Consider the following 17,609-nt stretch of genomic DNA (forward strand, 5'->3'; position numbering starts at 1 on the left):
GGATTATTGGAACAATAAATTACGCAGTTCTTGTATTAATATAGCTAATTACTTGTTTCCTTCTGTGGAAATGTCTGTTCTCTCTGGATCTGGAGCTCCCTTGTAGTCTTTAGACCAGTTAAACTCTGGGGAATCAACTGGCTCTGGATTCTCAAAGGAAAGGTATATAAATCCTTCATCATCTACGTCAACTTCAATTTCATTTGTGCCTGGAGGTTTCAAAAACATTTGAAAGCAATATAGTGAACCAATGCCATCATCAAATAATGGCATAGGTATATTGGTCCTGGTCAAATAAAGGTGTTGAGCTGAATGATGAAATATCATTTCACTTTGTGGCTGTGTAAAGAAATACAGAGAGCCCAATAGGAGAAAATCAAGCTCAAATTCCTTTGAAAACATATTATTGCAATAATTAGCTCTATTTAGAATAATTTAAAGTATAAATACTCCATAGTCTTTACTACCCTAGAACACCACCAGTAAGAACATTTTTGCCTTTCTAATAACTAAGTAACTACATATTTAGCTAATTAAGGGTTTTACTGGGCTGAGAAAAAAAACACATGGAGTGACTGCTGAATAGTGATAGTGTGCAAATAATTAAAGGGCCCACTATGTGTTCTTATTTTCAATGGGGCAGTACATTGACTTCCATAAAACCTTCCAAACCTGGCTTGGTTACAGGAACCACAGGATCACAAGGTGTGGATGCAGTGCCAGGACCAGATGTGTTAACCGCAACAACACGGAACTGGTAACTCTTATCTGTTTCCAAACCAGAGATCTAAAAAAGAAACCTGGAGTCACATATACATCTTATTGATTTTATTTCTGTACCATTTTACAGCTTATGGACATAACATACAGAATATAAAAAGTGGAGTAACTTTCTAAGCATATTTTATTACTGATATTGCAGTGGTCCAGTGTAACAATCTTAAATATAATCTAGAACTACTGTCTTCATTCTCAGCGATGTCACTGGAAACAGTCAACAAACCTGTTGTTAATCACTTTCTAAAAAGCTTTCTAAAAAGCTGTTCGACTTTTTGATGAAGATTAATTCTATACTGTATGTAAACTTTGATTCAGTGTTCAAACGTCATTGACTGTTACACACTACTAAAATGAACTCCATTAATACAAATTGTACCCTCATATGCGTGTCTGGTATGGGATCCTCATTAACCCTCTTCCAGTCTCCAGAACCTTCTTCAGAGGCCTCTACTAAGTATCCAGTGACGGAGCTGCTGCCTGTGTATATGGGGCTTGTCCAATGGAGCATCAAGGTATTATCTCTCACTTCTCGGCATCTCACATCATAAGGTGGACCTTAAATAGAAACACACAAGTTTTCCAAGTAGGGGAGTAACTTGAAGCTCTAGGGCCACTATTGAAAATATGCAACAAATCCATCATCTACTACATGCTATTTATCATACCGCTGTGCTTCTATATGGTCTTTGGAGCCTCAGACAGCAAGGCCCAGTTGTGAATGCTACTTTAACTATGCCCCTGATTCCAAGGAAAGGGGTTCCCCTTTCTACGTACTACTGTAAGACTGATGGACTGTTCTGGTGCGTTTCTAACCCTGAAGGCAACAATTGCACTATGTGTATAGTGTCATGCGGATTTTCATGTAATGTGAATAGTGATGTGCGTCTTCTACATTGTCTGATGGTAATCCACAGTGTGCAAGTAATGTAAAGTGTTAATATACAATGTGAGTAATACATAGTGCAGAGCAAGCACAAAGATAGACTTGGGATAGTATAATACTGTTAATATAGTTAAATGGCTTAGCAATGGTATATGACATAAGATAAGGACAATAGGTTTAGTCTATAGGATATAGTCAATGGATAAACCCAGCCCAGTGGGTGGGGACCAGTGTTGTTAAAAGGGTGCACTTCCTGGTAGTAAGGGAGATAGGGAAGTGCAGTAACAAGTTCAAATTTGAGTTCAGTGGGCTGCTATGGCCAGCATGTGTCAACCATTCGAGGCAGTGGGACGATATACTGGAATTCCGAACGGATTCTTCTGTCATGCCCGGAACCAAAGGATCATGGTTGCACTGCCAAACGGGAAGGGAGATCCCTGGGGCTAACAGGGTCAGTGGGTGAAGGGATGCTCAAGAAGAAATGAATGGTAGGTGGGGCTGAAGATGTGTTGTGCTAAAGTACGGAAGTGCTGTGCCCCATCCCACATGTTACAGCTTGATGAACTTGAACTGAATAGTAAACGTTTGCTTGTTGCAATAAACTTGGCGTCCCCTGAATTGTGTACAGCAGCTCCTGAAGATGGAGGCCTGGAGACAGAGGGCCTGTGGCCTACAATTGAGTGTGATGCACCCCACACATAACAGCACACTGGGACCTGGACACTGTTTTCTTGTAAAGTGCCAGAGCGTAACCGGACAGCACCTCAATCATGACTACCACTCTTGGCCACTTTACACAATCTCTTCAAACATGATTCAAAGTTTGGTAGCTAGGAGCACCAGGGAATAAAGGCTACACTCTTTTAGCTCTGTCCTCCATTGACTCACCAATCTTGAATGAGAGGAAACTCAATTTCATTGTATAAGTGACTATAAGTAAGGCACAAAGATTCAGTTTGTTCTCTATAGTATTACCTGGCTCAGGCATTGTCAATTCCTCACACTTAAAAAGGTCACTTGGCTCAGACAACTTTCCAACACCAGCTGAATTCAGAGCTCTGGCACGGAACTCATAGAAATGTCCTTCAATGAGACCTGTTACCTTGTGTGAAAATACATATATTATAATAGCACAAAGGTGTACAATAGGTCACACATACTGTACAGACAATAAATGGTACCTTAAACATAGTATTTTGAATTGGTTGATTATTGACGTCTTTCCAAGAAACATCCTCAGAATCATGCAGATCAAGAAAATATCCCAGAACGTCTCTCCCTGCTGTGAATTTTGGAGCATTCCAACTTATTGTCATTTCATCTTTTCCACAGCTCAAGAGGGTAAAATCATAGGGAGCCGATGGACAGTCTATGAAGTTATTATAGGTTTAAGGTAGTAGGTTTACAAATTGTAATTATTAAATGAGCTACTCAACTCAAAACATATTTATCAGAACTCCTTATCTGCGGGCAGTATATGATTATAGGGCAAATGCTAAGCTCCATTGTGCATCATTTCTATGATCTGATTTTGCATTTTTATGTAGCTATGTACTGTCTTAATGATGCCAGGACTCATAGAAAAAGTAAAGCAGTCTGGTTTCTCCCTGCCTGCTGGAAGATCTCCTTTTATACAGTCTCATACAGGAAAGGTTATCAATCATTAATAAGTGGTGGAGCTAGTAGGACTCACATGCCTTTTCTTAAAAATAAAAAGGTTTGTAAATAAAAATAGTTCAAAATGAAGTATCTCCAACTTCAGTATCTCCATCCTCTTTTTCTGCCATTTGATAAGGTAGCATTGAAGGCCTGTCATATACAGTACCAGTAAAACGTTTTGAGACATCAGCTTTTGCAATGGTTTCCCTTGTTCTTATTGGAATGTGCACATTATAGAGTCTGAAAGAAGTTAGCAAAACCACAAAGGAACATATATGGAAACAAGGACTAAGGGAACATGCATGAAACAAATCACAACATGTGTTAAACCTTAGATTCCTCAAAGTATACTCCTTTTTTTCTGATAAGTTTGACCGCTGAGTAAAGGCAAAGCAGCCAACAAGTGCTCCGCACCTCTGGGAGATCCATCAAGACTTTTGGAATGCCATTCCAGGAAACTAACTACCTGATGAAGCTGCTGGAGACAAAGCCAGTGAGTTTCAAGCTATCATCAGTGTAAAGCTATGTGCCCACGTTGCAGAAATGCTGCGAAAATATCCGCAGCATTTCTGCAACTCCCTGCCACGGGTAAAACACATGTGGAATTCACATGCGTTTTCCCACAAAACACAAGCTTTTGCAAGCATTTTTAGCTTGCAGAATGCTTGCGCTTTACAAGCGATTTGAAGCATCGGTTGGAAAAGTGATTGACAGGTTGGTCACCCTTGTCAAGCATAGTGCTTGACAAGTGTGACCAACTTTTTACCTATGCAGCATCAATAGTAAAAGATAGAATGTTAAAAATAATAAAAAAAATAAAAAAATATGGTTATTCTCACCTTCCGACGGCCCTCGATCTCCTCAGCAGAGCTCCCGGTAAGTTCCTTTATCAGGGATGCTTCGCGTGACCGCGACGTCATCTCAGGTCCTTCGCACAATGCATCCCTGGGAACGGAAGCTGCCGCGTGCACCGCTGAGAGCCAGGAGGACTCCGGGGGCCATCAGAAGGTAAGTATATCCCTATTTTTTATTTTAATTCTTTTTTTTTACAGGGATATTGTTCCTAGGGCCTGGAGGAGAGTCTCCTCTCCTCCAGACCCTGGGTACCATCAGCACATGTAGCGCTCACTTTACGTATGGTGGGCATAGCCACATGCGTAAAGTGAGCGTTTCAATGCAATCCTATGGTGTCAGAATCGCCGAGATGCTGCAGAAATAATGAACATGCTGCGGATTTTACCGCTATGCGATTCCGCAGTGGGAAAATCCGCAGCATGGGCACAGCAACTGCGGAATCCCATAGGATTGCATGGGAATGCGTTTTTAAGCGTTTTTTAAGCTTTCCGCTGCAGCAAAAAACGCGGCAGAAATGCATAAAAAACGCAACATGGGCACACAGCCTAAAAGGAATAAAAAGTTTAACACATATTCTGTTTTGTTTTATGCTTGTATCTTTACTGCTTATTTCCAAAATGTTGCTGCCTTCAGTCTGAATCTACAATGTGGACATTCTAATAAGAACAATAAAAACCATTGCATGAACAGGTGTGTCCAAACTTTTGACTTAGCTGGCCTTCAACCCCTTCACCTCCCTGCGATTTTCCATTTTTTTCATTTTTCCCTACCCTTCTTCCAAAAGCCATACATTTTTATTTTTTCGTCCACATGAGGACTTGTTTTGTGCGATACGAGTTGTAGTTTTGAATGACACCATTCATTTCACTGGAAAGCAGGAAACAAATTCCAAGTGCATTAAAATTGCAAAAAAAAGTTCAATTTCACTTTTTTTGTCATTTATTCAGCCTGCACCAGAATCAGGGACATGATATATGACGTAAATGTGCATCATGTGTCGTGAAGGGGTTAAAGCATACATCACAAGGTTTGTAGGGACAATAGCCCTGAGTCCTATTTTTCATGCCGATTGGCAGCTTTCTCCCTGAGTGACGATTTATATGTCAATTTTTCGCGTGTGAGCTCTATCGGTGTTTTTCACAGATAGGAGTCAGACCCTTTATATTGGGATGTTCATATATCCGTATATTTTTCCACACTGAGTGGTCTTGGATGAAACTTGTTAATGCAATTCTCTGGGTCTGTAAAAACTGGATAGCAGTGTGATCCCATCAATCTTTTTTTTTTGCATACAAGAAAAACTGATGAAACTGATAGTAAAATCTGACACACTGAGCTACCTGATGAAAATCGGATCAAAAACACTGCTGAGACTAGGACCATGTTTTGCTTATTGGAAATATGACATCTGAATGAGGCCTTACACTGATTAGGGAACTGCTGTCAATTAGTGTTTGGTGGGTGAAGGGAGCCTCAAACTCAGGAATATGGAGGACTTCACAGCACGTACACAGCATTGAATGGCGTGGTACTTACAAATTGCCTCATTTATATTCAGTGGGTCAGATATGGGTGATCTTTCACTAAGCCCAGCTTCATTTACTGCTTTCACAGAGAACTCGTAGTCTTTTCCAGTCTGTAACTCAGGCACAGTAAACCTGCATACAATTGGTAACAGATTAAAGTTTATAGAAATCTTGTTTTCAAAATAGATCTGCAAACACAATTTGTGATCAATGTAATTTAGGATTTTACTCCTTAAATTGATGTTTCCCTCAAATAAACCATTGGATAGACCCATTCAATAACTTGATAAAGTGTCTATACAGAAAAAGAACAAAGAAGTGCAATCTAGATCCTAGGTATCTCCTTGGGACCTCAGGAGGGTACCAGCCATTCGTCTTATGCTCATTGCTAGGCTCGGTCCCCTTGAGTCCTTACCATGCATTTCTGATTGTACAACGGGAGGTAATCTGGGTGCTCTCATTAACATTGCATTACAAAGTCATGTTTCTTTGTCAGACAGTAGGAGGTCCTTAAAAAAATGGCAGTAAGAGCTGCACCCATACACATCAGTGTCATCCCAACCCATCGAGGACTGTCTGACCATCTGTTGTGTATAGGTGCCTGCCCACTGGCTCCCGACAGATAATCTATGCGGAGAGAAGGATCAGGCAACTGGAATTATCAACTCCCAATTCTTTTGTTACTGGGGGAGATAAACCACTGCCAAATGTGTCTGACAGCAGTTTTCTGCCTTCAGGCCATTGAACACACATAAATGCTCGACCAAGCCAAGCATTCCTCTTTAGGATGAATTAGCCGTTTGCCAACTGAGCGTTCTGCTGTCAGCTTCCTCATGAGTCTGGCCAACTAAAAGAGGGCCTGTGAACAGGTCAAAAGTGGCCCATTTTAGCTGTCATGTTATTCCTGCTGCTCCCCTGAGTATTCCACTTTCTTTTTAAATCTGCCATATGGTTCTAGAAATAGGGTTCTTAATATTTAGTGCAATTTTTAGTGGTAAAATTTATTCGATTTGACTTGCGTTTATTTGTGAAAAAAACGGAAATTTGGCAAAAATTTTGAAAACTTTGCATTTTTTAAACTTTTAGTTTTTATGCCCTTAAATTAGAGAGTCATATCATGCAAAATAGTTCATAAATAACAATACCGACATGTCTGCTTTACATTAGCACAATTTTGGAAACAATTTTTTTTTGTTAGGAAGCTATAAGGGTTAAAAGTTGACCAGCGATTTCTCATTTTTACAACAAAATTTGCAAAACCATTTTTTTTAGGGACCACCTCACACTTGAAGTGACGTTGAGGGGCCTATATGACAGAAAATGCCCAAAAGTGACACCATTCTAAAAACTGCACCCCTCAAGGTACTCCAAACCACATTCAAAAAGTTTATTAACCCTTCAGGTGCTTCACAGGAATTTTTGGAATGTTTAAAAAAAATTGAATATGCAAATTGCCTCTTCTGAGAAAAAGAGGACTTAACTGTATAGCGCCACCTGTTGGAAGTAGCGATCCTACAAGTCACAATCAACCCTCTAACGAGTCGTGCAATATGACTTAGGATAAAAGCCAAATCAGTATCTCAATTCGCAGACACGGTGTTTCAGGCTGTTGGCCCTCGTCAGTGCGAAGCATGAGAACTGATTTGGCTAGGTGAGAGGCTCTGGACTGGGGTCTAAGGGGTATCGTTTCTCCTTATGGAGAGTGACATACCATCTCTGGCTAGTCCTCTTTTTCTCAGAAGAGGCAATTTGCATATTTAATTTCCCAGAGGAGCACTGTACGGCAAATAAGCCCGCTTACCTTGACAAGCCAGAGATGGTATGTCACTCTCCATAAGGAGAAACGATACCCCTTAGACCTAAAAAAATTGAACATTTAACTTTTTTCACAAATTTTTACTTCAGATCCAATTTGTTTCATTTTCCCAAGGGTGTGGGTGTAAACCTCTGTTTGGGCACATGGCAGAGCTCGGAAGGGAAGGAGCGCTGTTTGACTTTTCAATGCAAAATTGGCTGGAATTGAGATCGGACACCATGTCACGTTTGGAGAGCCCCTGATGTGCCTAAACAGTGGAAACCCCCCAGAAGTGACACCATTTTGGAAAGTAGACCCCCAAAGGAACTAATCTAGATGTGTGGTGAGCACTTTGAACCACCAAGTGCTTCACAGAAGTTTATAATCTAAATAAAGAAACTGTTTGTATCTTTTTAAATCCATATTGTGGCTTGTAATTACTCCATTTCCGAATGGTTTCAAGTGTTGTGCTTTGGAGTATTCCACACTTATATTTTTCATATATTTGGTAGGGAGAGCTGGATTGTACTATGCTCTTAGCCATATTATTTCAAAGGTGTTTTTTGATTATTGTGTCAATACAGAAGTTTATAATGTAGAGCCGTAAAAAAAAAATCATATTTTTTTCACAAAAATGATATTTTCGCCCCCAATTTTTTATTTTCCCAAGGGTAACAGGACAAATTGGACCCCAAAAGTTGTTGTCCAATTTGTCCTGAGTACGCTGATACCCCATATGTGGGGGGAACCACTGTTTGGGCGCACGGCAGAGCTCGGAAGGGAAGGAGCGCCGTTTGGAATGCAGACTTAGATGGATTGGTCTGCAGGCTTCACGTTGCATTTGCAGAGCCCCTGATGTACCGAAACAGTAGAAACCCCCACAAGTGACAACCTATATGGAAACTAGACCCCCCCCAAGGAACTTATCTAGATGTGTTGTGAGAACTTTGAACCCCCAAGTGTTTCACTACAGTTTATAACACAGAGCAGTGAAAATAAAAAATCCTTTTTTTTCCACAAAAATTATTTTTTAGCCCCCAGTTTTGTATTTTCCCAAGGGTAACAGGAGAAATTGGACCCCAAAGGTTGTTGTCCAATTTGTCCTGAGTACGCTGATACCCCATATGTTGGGGTAAACCCCTGTTTGGGTGCACGGGAGAGCTCGGAAGGGAAGGAGTACTGTTTTACTTTTTCAACGCAGAATTGGCTGGAATTGAGATTGGACGCCATATCACGTTTGGAGAGCCCCTGATGTGCCTAAACAGTGGAAACCCCCCAATTCTAACTCCAACCCTAACCCCAATGCACCCTTAAGCCTAATCCCAACCATAACCCCAACCACACCCCTAACCCAAACACACCCCTAACCCTAATTCCAACCCTAACCATAACCCTGACCACACCCCAGCCCCAACACACCCCTAACCCTAATACCAGCCCTAATCTCAACCCTAACCATAACCACACCCCTAACCCTGACACACCCCTAGCCCTAATACCAACCCTAACCCCAACCATAAACATAATCCAAACCCTAACTTTAGCCCCAACCCTAACCCTAACTTTAGCCCCAACCCTAACGTTAGCCCCAACCCTAACCCTAACCCTAATGGGAAAATGGAAATAAATACATTTTTTTTATTTTATTATTTTTCCCTAACTAAGGGGTTGATAAAGGGGGGTTTGATTTACTGTATATATATATATATATATATATATATATATATATATATATGTTTTTATAGCGGGTTTTTGTTTGGCAGCTGTCACACGCTAAGAGATGCTTTTTATTGCAAAAAATAGTTTTTTGCATCACCTCATTATGAGAGCCATAATTTATCCATATTGTGGCCCACAGAGTCATGTGAGGTCTTTTTTGCGGGACGAGTTGACGTTTTTATTGGTACCATTTTCGGGCACATGACATTTTTTGATCGCTTTTTATTCCGATTTTTGGGCGGCAGAATGAACAAAAACCGGCAAATCCTGAATTTCTTTTAGGGGGGGGGGGGGGGCAGGGGGCGTTTATACTGTTCCACATGTGGTAAAATTGGTAAAGCAGCTTTAATTCTTCGGGTTAGTATGATTACAGTGATGCCTCATTCATATAATTTTTTTATGTTTTGGCGCTTTTACACAATAAAAACTATTTTATATAACAAATAATTGTTTTTGCATCGCTTTATTCTGAGAGCTATAACTTTTTTATTTTTCTGCTGATGATGCTGTATGGTGGCTTTTTTTTTGCGGGACAAGATGACATTTTCAGCGGTACCATGGTTATTTATATCAGTCTTTTTTTATCACATTTTATTGCACTTTTTGTTCGGCAGTATGATGATAAAGCGTTATTTTTTGCCTCGTTTTTTATTTATTTTTTTGCGGTGTTCACTGAAGGGGTTAATTAGTGGGATAGTTTTATAGAGCGGGTTTGTTACGGATGCGGCGATACCAAATATGTGTACTTTTATTGTTTTTTTTTATTTACATAAATGGATTTATTGGAAAATATTTATTTATTTTTTTCTTTATTTGAGGATTTTTTTTTTCTTTTACTTTCTAACATTTTCCCAGGGTGGGACATTACTATATTTAATCAGATCGCTGATCTGACACTTTGCATAGCACTGTGTCAGATCAGTGATCTGACAGGCAGTGCAGGAGGCTTTCCGGCGCCTGCTCTGAGCAGGCGCTGGCAAGCCACCTTAGTGAAGGACCCGGAAGGAGCCCCGTGGCCATTTTGGATCCGGGGACTCTTTCCAGAACACCGGAACACCGCGGTCACATCGCATTGTGCCGGTGGGAGAGCGCAGGGAGCCCCTGTCCCTGTGCGATGCCCCTCTATGTCGCTGTCACTACTGACAGCGGCATCAGAGGGGCTAAATGCCCACGATCCAGCTAGCGCTGATCGTGGGCATTGCTGTGGGGTGTCAGCTGTCACATACATGAGACCGCGCGATCATGCTGCCGTACTAGTACTGCGGTTTGTGGGAACTCAGTTCCCGCAGAGCAGTACTAGTACGGCGCATGTTGGGAAAGGGTTAAAGGGAGACGATGCGCAAAGGATTTTCTTGGGGCATCTTCAGGTTGCTCTGCATCATTATCCTGTGAACAACTCCTCCTTATAAAGACCATAAAAGTCAGTTCAAAATTAAAAGGTTCATGCCTCTGGAAACGTATGGCGGATTTAAAAAAACAAAACAAATATATTCAGGAGAGCAGCAGGAATAAAATAAGAACAAAAACTGAACACTTTTGACAGGTTCTCTTTAAGTCAAGCTTCCTATACCTCCAGCAATAAGGTGAAATAACCAATGGTCATATATATTTCCTTAGAAACTCTATAAGTCAAATGTTATATTATTATTATGTATTATTATTTACTATTTATTATTATAGCGCCAATTATTCTATGTCGCTTTACATGTGAAAAGGGGTATACATAATAAAAAACAAGTACAATAATCATGAACAGTACAATTCACCGACTGGTCCAGGAGGAGAGAGGACCCTGCCCACGAGGTTCACGGAGCTTAATATTACTTCAATAAATAAGTGAATATGTAGTTAGTACTATTTTAGAAGAGTAGATACATATGAGTTTGAGTCAGTTTTGTTGCACTTGTGCCCTTGTCCACAGATAAGAGCCCATTAATTATCTTTGTACAGTATTATGTCATGCTGACATTTCACAGATTATCTAACAAAAGTGGTAAGGTCAGCTTTTTATGTTAGACTAATAATGCTGCAAAGAAAATATTCTGTCGGTGGAATTAGCTCACTAGAATCCTTTGCGAATGTTTTCCATAGAAAACCATATGGATGAATGTACCAGTTTATGCGTTCTTACAAGTTCACTTAATGCTGAAGTTTTGAACTTTTATTAAATGCCTTCTAAAAGTAAGTGAGCATGTTTCAAAATTCAGAGTATACGGATCAACAGGGACATAACTGCAGTCGCAGAGGTTATGACCTTGCTTGTGCGAGTGAGGGGCCTGCCATCATGAACACAAACCTCAACTGGATGTGTGTCCGTAGATGCACATTCAGCTGAAGCGTATTGGGTCAGTGCAAAGCAATACACTCTGCCAACCAATCAGAGGCCAGCAGCTGATGTCGGCATGCAAGTGACTGGGGTGCATGGCAGGGAGCGGAGGGAAGGTGAGTATAATTTTTTTTTTCTCGCATTAAAGAACAGTGGGTGGGGGCATATACTAGGATGGGAAACATACATACCAGGATGGAGGTCCCAGGATAAGGGACATATATATCAGGATGGAGGATATATATATATATATATATAACAGGAAGTGGGGGACCCCAGCTAAATCTTGCACCAGGGCCCATCGGACTCTAGTTACACCACTGCCAGTCAAGGATCAATTGGACGCCCACCAATGAGTATCTTAGGGCAAATCCTAGCACCAAACTGTAAAACATATAGAATTTGTGAAACGGACACAAATTTTGTTTTTCACAAACTTTTCTGCTTCAGTTGTTTTTGTGACAATATGAAAAAATATAAAATATGTGATTTTTTTAACACTTACTTAGCTTATTTTTTAGCAGTAGATAATAATGCTGCTATATATACTTGTAGAATTATTATTTGGATATGAATAGTTAATGTATATTTGTTTTATAGTATCTATGTTACTTTTTATCTTGTATATGTCAGGTTATTGGGTTTCATATGGTGATTTAGTCGTGACCTAGGACCATCTTTACGCGCTTGAGGAAGTGGGATCTCTTTCGAAGCGTCACTCACTCCACATTGCAGCATATCAGTGAGGTGAAGATTTGCTACATGCCATCTTAGAAGCCACGTGGAAGCCACGCACTTGTTTCATTTTGTTTGTAATTATGGGGAAATCTATTGTTTGTGGATTTTTGCCACATAGTTATTATCTAAGTAATTTTTTTTTAAATATAAATATTTGTGACTTGTGATTATATTGAAATAATGATAATAAAAAGGATTGAGAGATCCCGCGTAGCACATTATGTGGCTTGCTGTTTTAGGTTGCATATTTTGACATGGACTTATGAAATTCTAGCACTTAACCAGCTATGCTGTTCTTACTTCTGGGGTCCTGGTAATCATCATCAATCAAAGGGAAATGAAGCATTCCCCAGTTACTTACCTGGTACATTGCAGTGGCTTGTTGTTTACAGGTTGCCATTCAGCGTCCCCTACTATTCGACTGTACAAGTAATAACCGAGGATCTCAGGTGCACGCTCTACTTTCTCCCACTGTACGACTGCAGATGTCTTTGTGTCTCGGAGGGCAGAAATGTGCCCGGGTGCAGGAGGAACTGCTGTAGGGTGAAAACATCTAATTATGTCTATTTTCATAAATGTAATAAAAAATGAGCTATGACATGAGTGCCGCTATCACATTCTGCATTGATTATTTTTGTATTTTGTTAATGGATGTGGTTTATTTTTACCTTAGTCTCAGTGGGTTCAAACTGAGTAATTATACTAAACTAAATCTCCTCTCCTGTCTTTTTTATTTCATGGTTTGTTAGCTGTTGTATGCTAGTATCATGTCAGTCACCATCTTCTCCCAGTTTCAGCGGCTCTCTCGTCCCTGGGGCTCTCACAGACTTCGTTTGTGACCTGCCTTATCACACAGTGGTTGCTGTGTGGAGCAGAGGAAGCTTCTTGAAGTTTCTCAATTCAAGTCTATGAGGCTTAGAATGAGATTAGAGAACCTTGCTCTGAGTCTCATAGACTTAGGTTGCAGTGAGACGGCCATATAATTTGGGCCGAGATCAGAACGCAGTACACCGACTGGCTGATTGCTATCCTGACCCAAATGTGACAGCTGCATACATTAAGCTGCCACGTTTGGCTAGGGAGAGCCACTAGCCAGTCTGAGCGCTGCATTCCAATCTCGGTCTGATTTATACGACCTTCTGACTGGTGCAGCGGTATCAACGCTGAGCAGTGATGAGGCAGTAACCCAGGACTAGTTCAAAGTAAAGTCTCTTTTAATAAACAGCGTACTCACAAAACAGGAGAAGTAAGTCGCATCCTCTGGATCGCAGCCGGGAAAAAACACAGACAGTCCGTGACCGGTTGCTGTGGGTGACTGCACCACCATGTATGCTTAGGGTGCCAGGCCTTTTGGCTCCGCTTGACGCTGTGTTGTCTCACACAGGTTGAGCTCTGCAAAGCCTTCTGCTCTGCCTGCTTGCAAGACCAAAACTGACACACCCAACCCTCTGCAGCAGGGGTTTTTACAGACAAACCTGTGGCTGTGAGCCACATAGAAAACCTGGGGCCGGGGAAGGAAATGGACTGCCCCACTACTATTCTGTAGTCCATTTAAAAAATAAAAGCCCATGGTGGGTTTTCTTAAATCTGCCTTGGACAAATAGCTGGACCAAGACTGACACTTACTTCTATTCTGCCTTGCAATCACAGCTATGCCTGTGACTGCAATGCACTCCCCCGGCCTCCATATGTTTCTTCTTCGCACATCCTGGGGGACACATAGCGACCCTCGCATATAACACCGGTCACTGCCTCACAGCCATTACAATGAGAGAGTAACTACCACTCTACATAGTGATCTGGCAGGTTAAATATGCAGTCACGTGGTTCTGGACTGGCACAGAGTGCTATGAAAAGATGGAGGCCTATGAGCAAAGAAAAATTTCACCGGCGTAAATCTTTAATATTTTCTCTCTCAATATTATCATTGTTATGAAAGCATAATTATGACCACAGTAATTATTATCAGAGGTCATATATTTATGTGGCTTCTAAGTTACTATTGTGATATTAAGAGTCTGTGGCAGGCATATTAGTGCTCTAACTGCACTTGCTGGGACACGTGTATGAGCAGTGCCTCAGTCTGCATATTTTCTGGACTAAACGTTTTTTTATGGCTGACACAATATTATGAATTATCGTGGTGGGATGAACGATTCTCTGTTGCTGTTACTACTGTACTTGCAGTAATATTTTACCTGTACTTATTTAGGGGTTGCAATAGTGAAAAAGTCTATCTATTTCACCCTTTTGTGGAAACTAGATGGCACTACTGTTTAGAGACTATTTCACCCAAAGTAATCAATGGTATTCCAGGTCTAACAAGCCATTACCTAACTACAGGATAAGTGTTAATTAGTAGATCAGTGGTGTGTATCCACTGGACCTCCATGGATCCCCATGATAGGGGACTGGAAGCCCCTATTTGAATAGTGCGCCCAGGGACACTTCATTAAAACTCTATGGGACAAACAAAGTGAAACTCAAGTACAAGTCCCCTGTTCTGGCAATCATTGAGGGTCTCAGTGGTTGGTCACCTATGCTGTGGATAACTTGTTAGATCTTGAAGCACCACTATAGCCCCCCATGTATAATAGAAAGCTTTCGGTCGAACAATCATTCAGCCAGCATCTATCGCTCCAGAATCCCTTATACATAGGATCGCTGGTCAAGGACTCCTGTGTTCTCTATAACATAGTCATTGCCAGACTACTCTGACTGAGGCTAGAAAACAAAAGGATCACATGCTGGAAATTTGACAGAGAATTAGATCCTTCTCAACTGTTGGGGGAGAGTCGGAGGCTCACATACACAATAAACTGTCATGTGATACCACCAATATCAGCGAGTTTGGCCAACGATACTGTAATGTGGATACAGGCCTTAATGAGAACCGGTTGCCTATAAAACACAATTTACTTGCAGATATAGAGGTAATTTGCAGGTAAATAACCTTTTAATCGTTTTTGGCAGTGTAGATGGAACATTGACAACAGGGAAATAAGGAACTTATATTCTCTCTGCAGCTGTTAGCTTTCAGTCATCTGGGTGGTGCAGGGAGCCAAAACAGTTAGTGCTCACTATATACTGAGCATATTATTATCACTCCCCCTACAGCTTGACTGACAGCCTTTTCTGCAATGTGTGTATGTAGAGCTGGCTGTCAGTCAATATACCGGGGAGAGATTACTGTGCTTACTCTATAGTGACAAGGTATGTACGAGCTTCCTGTACGACTCTCCCAATAACTTGAAGCGAGCGGCTGCACAGAGAAGAAACTTCCAGTTAGGCTGCTTTCACACATCAGTTTTTTGCCATCAGGCTCAATCCGGTTGCTCGACAGATCCGTCGTAAATTGTGAAAAACTGAGCGTTAACTGACAAGCACTCAACAACTGCAGATTCCCCATTATATCCGTAGGTAAATGGCGCTTTTGTGACAGGTCCCTTTAAGTGTAGCTGTGAGCATATTTCCAATATTCATTATTAACCAGTGATGATGGTGTAGCCAGGTTTAGTTTGGGAGGTTTATAATGATGAGGGATGTTTTTGATTTAGGCATTATTGTTGCACTCAACACACCATTAGAAAGCAGCTCCTGGTATAACATATCATAGTTTTCTAATGTTTCATAGCATTTATATATACAGTGTCTTGAAAAAGTATTAAAACTTGGTTATTTTATTGGAATTTTATGTGATTTACCAACACAAAGTATCAAGTATTTGTGAAGTGTAAAATTACATATGGTTTTCTAATTATTTAAAAATTATTAATTAATAATTATTTAAAAAATATAAATCTGAAAATTGTGAGATGCTTTTGTATTCAGCCCCCCTGAGTCAGTACTTTGTAGGACCACATTACTGCTGCAAGTCCTTTGGGGTATGTCTCTACCAGCTTTCCACATCTAGAGGCTGAATGGGCTTTATTCCCAGTCTTCTGTACAAACATATACAGCATCATAGCAATAGCATTTGTACTATTACAGATTGTACCTTGTGCTCTAACAATCCTGTGACAAAGAATATAATGGCTTTTGCACTGTTATTAAACCCATTAATTTTGGGGTTCAATCTTCTGTTTTTGTTGTATTTTTCACCTTTGATGTCCATTCTTTAGTCCAAGGGAGGGGAATCTTTTCTGCCAAGGGCCATTTGGATATTTATACCATCCTTCGGGGGCCGTACATACTCCGCCCACACACTACATCCTGACTCTGGCACTGGTGTCAGGATGTGATCTTTCATTGCATGCCCTTTAGTGTTCAGTAGTGAACACTGTGTGTTTGCTAACAGAGCAAGAAGAAATGAACGAGCTGGTGGCAATCAAAATACACCTCCCTGCCCAAGAATGCGGTCCCTGAGAATCTGCCTGAGGGCCTGATAAAAGGTCATCGAGGGCCGTAAATGGCCCTGGGGCCAGAGGTCCCCCTTCCTGCTTTAGTTGATCACTATTTTTTATACTGTTTTGGTTTAGGCCTGTTTTATGATGTTTGTGTAATTAGTACTACATCCTTCAGATATATTATTATTATTATTTATTGATACATCAGACGTTTACCTCGCTGTACATTATTCTTCATGATAATATGCATTTTTTTGAAGATAAATTATCTTTGATATGTCTTACTCTTTACATCTAGTACATACACAAGCTTAAATGGAAAATGTACTGTATGTAGAGAGAATGGAGACAGTCACCTAATGTAGCTTTAAGAGATATTGGAGAACTTGCAGTAGACGGATCACTGACTCCATGTTTGTTTGCCGCTTGTACCCGGAAACAGTAAGATTTGCCTTTTTCAAGATCCATCACAGAAAACCGTGGAGAATGGGGACTGGTGTTTATCCTTTCCCATCTGTTGTTTCCTTCAATGCACTAGTAATATAGAAACATCATTGAAAATACTCAATAATTAGTATATTTTTCAGTGGCAATATGAAACATTATCTTTATTTGTCTACTTATATCACCTAGTTGACAATGTTAGTATTAATATTATTGAGTAAGTGTATACCTTTTCTATATAGTATTTAACAGGCTCCTTGCCACATGGATCAGGTTCATCCCATGAAAGAACAACATAGTCTTCAGTGACCTCTGAGGCATGGACATTTTTTGGCGGTGTTGGTACTTTGACATCATCTATTTTAATTGGAATGACAAATAGTCAGATAATAGTCATAATTATTACATTATAGTGTTCCTGAGGACATAATATTATGTTATCCATGATACATAAGTTCATTATACATGAACATGTACATTATACTGTACATGAGAGAGTTGCAATTGCCTCCATATTGGTCATGCACTCCTCCCACTA

General features: G+C 40.5%; 1 protein-coding gene across 2 annotated transcripts in view; it reads right to left on the reverse strand.

Moving 5' to 3' along the window:
• The window catches only part of MYOM3 (myomesin 3), a 224,977-nt gene that overhangs the window by 81,812 nt on the left and 125,556 nt on the right, over window positions 1-17,609 (reverse strand). The window contains exons 13-21 of one of the 2 annotated variants that reach the window (XM_077296109.1): window positions 17,301-17,428; window positions 16,984-17,161; window positions 12,643-12,814; window positions 5,714-5,835; window positions 2,845-3,032; window positions 2,639-2,765; window positions 1,157-1,335; window positions 673-787; window positions 53-209 (exon numbers count right to left, since the gene is read on the reverse strand). In XM_077296109.1, the coding sequence (XP_077152224.1) occupies window positions 53-209; window positions 673-787; window positions 1,157-1,335; window positions 2,639-2,765; window positions 2,845-3,032; window positions 5,714-5,835; window positions 12,643-12,814; window positions 16,984-17,161; window positions 17,301-17,428 (1,366 nt within the window). Of the gene's footprint in view, window positions 1-52; window positions 210-672; window positions 788-1,156; window positions 1,336-2,638; window positions 2,766-2,844; window positions 3,033-5,713; window positions 5,836-12,642; window positions 12,818-16,983; window positions 17,162-17,300; window positions 17,429-17,609 lie in introns of both variants that reach the window. The other variant, XM_077296108.1, reaches the window with a different exon arrangement.

This window comes from Ranitomeya variabilis, chromosome 3, assembly GCF_051348905.1.
Source record: "Ranitomeya variabilis isolate aRanVar5 chromosome 3, aRanVar5.hap1, whole genome shotgun sequence".
In the NCBI taxonomy this organism is placed as follows: Eukaryota; Metazoa; Chordata; class Amphibia; order Anura; family Dendrobatidae; genus Ranitomeya; species Ranitomeya variabilis.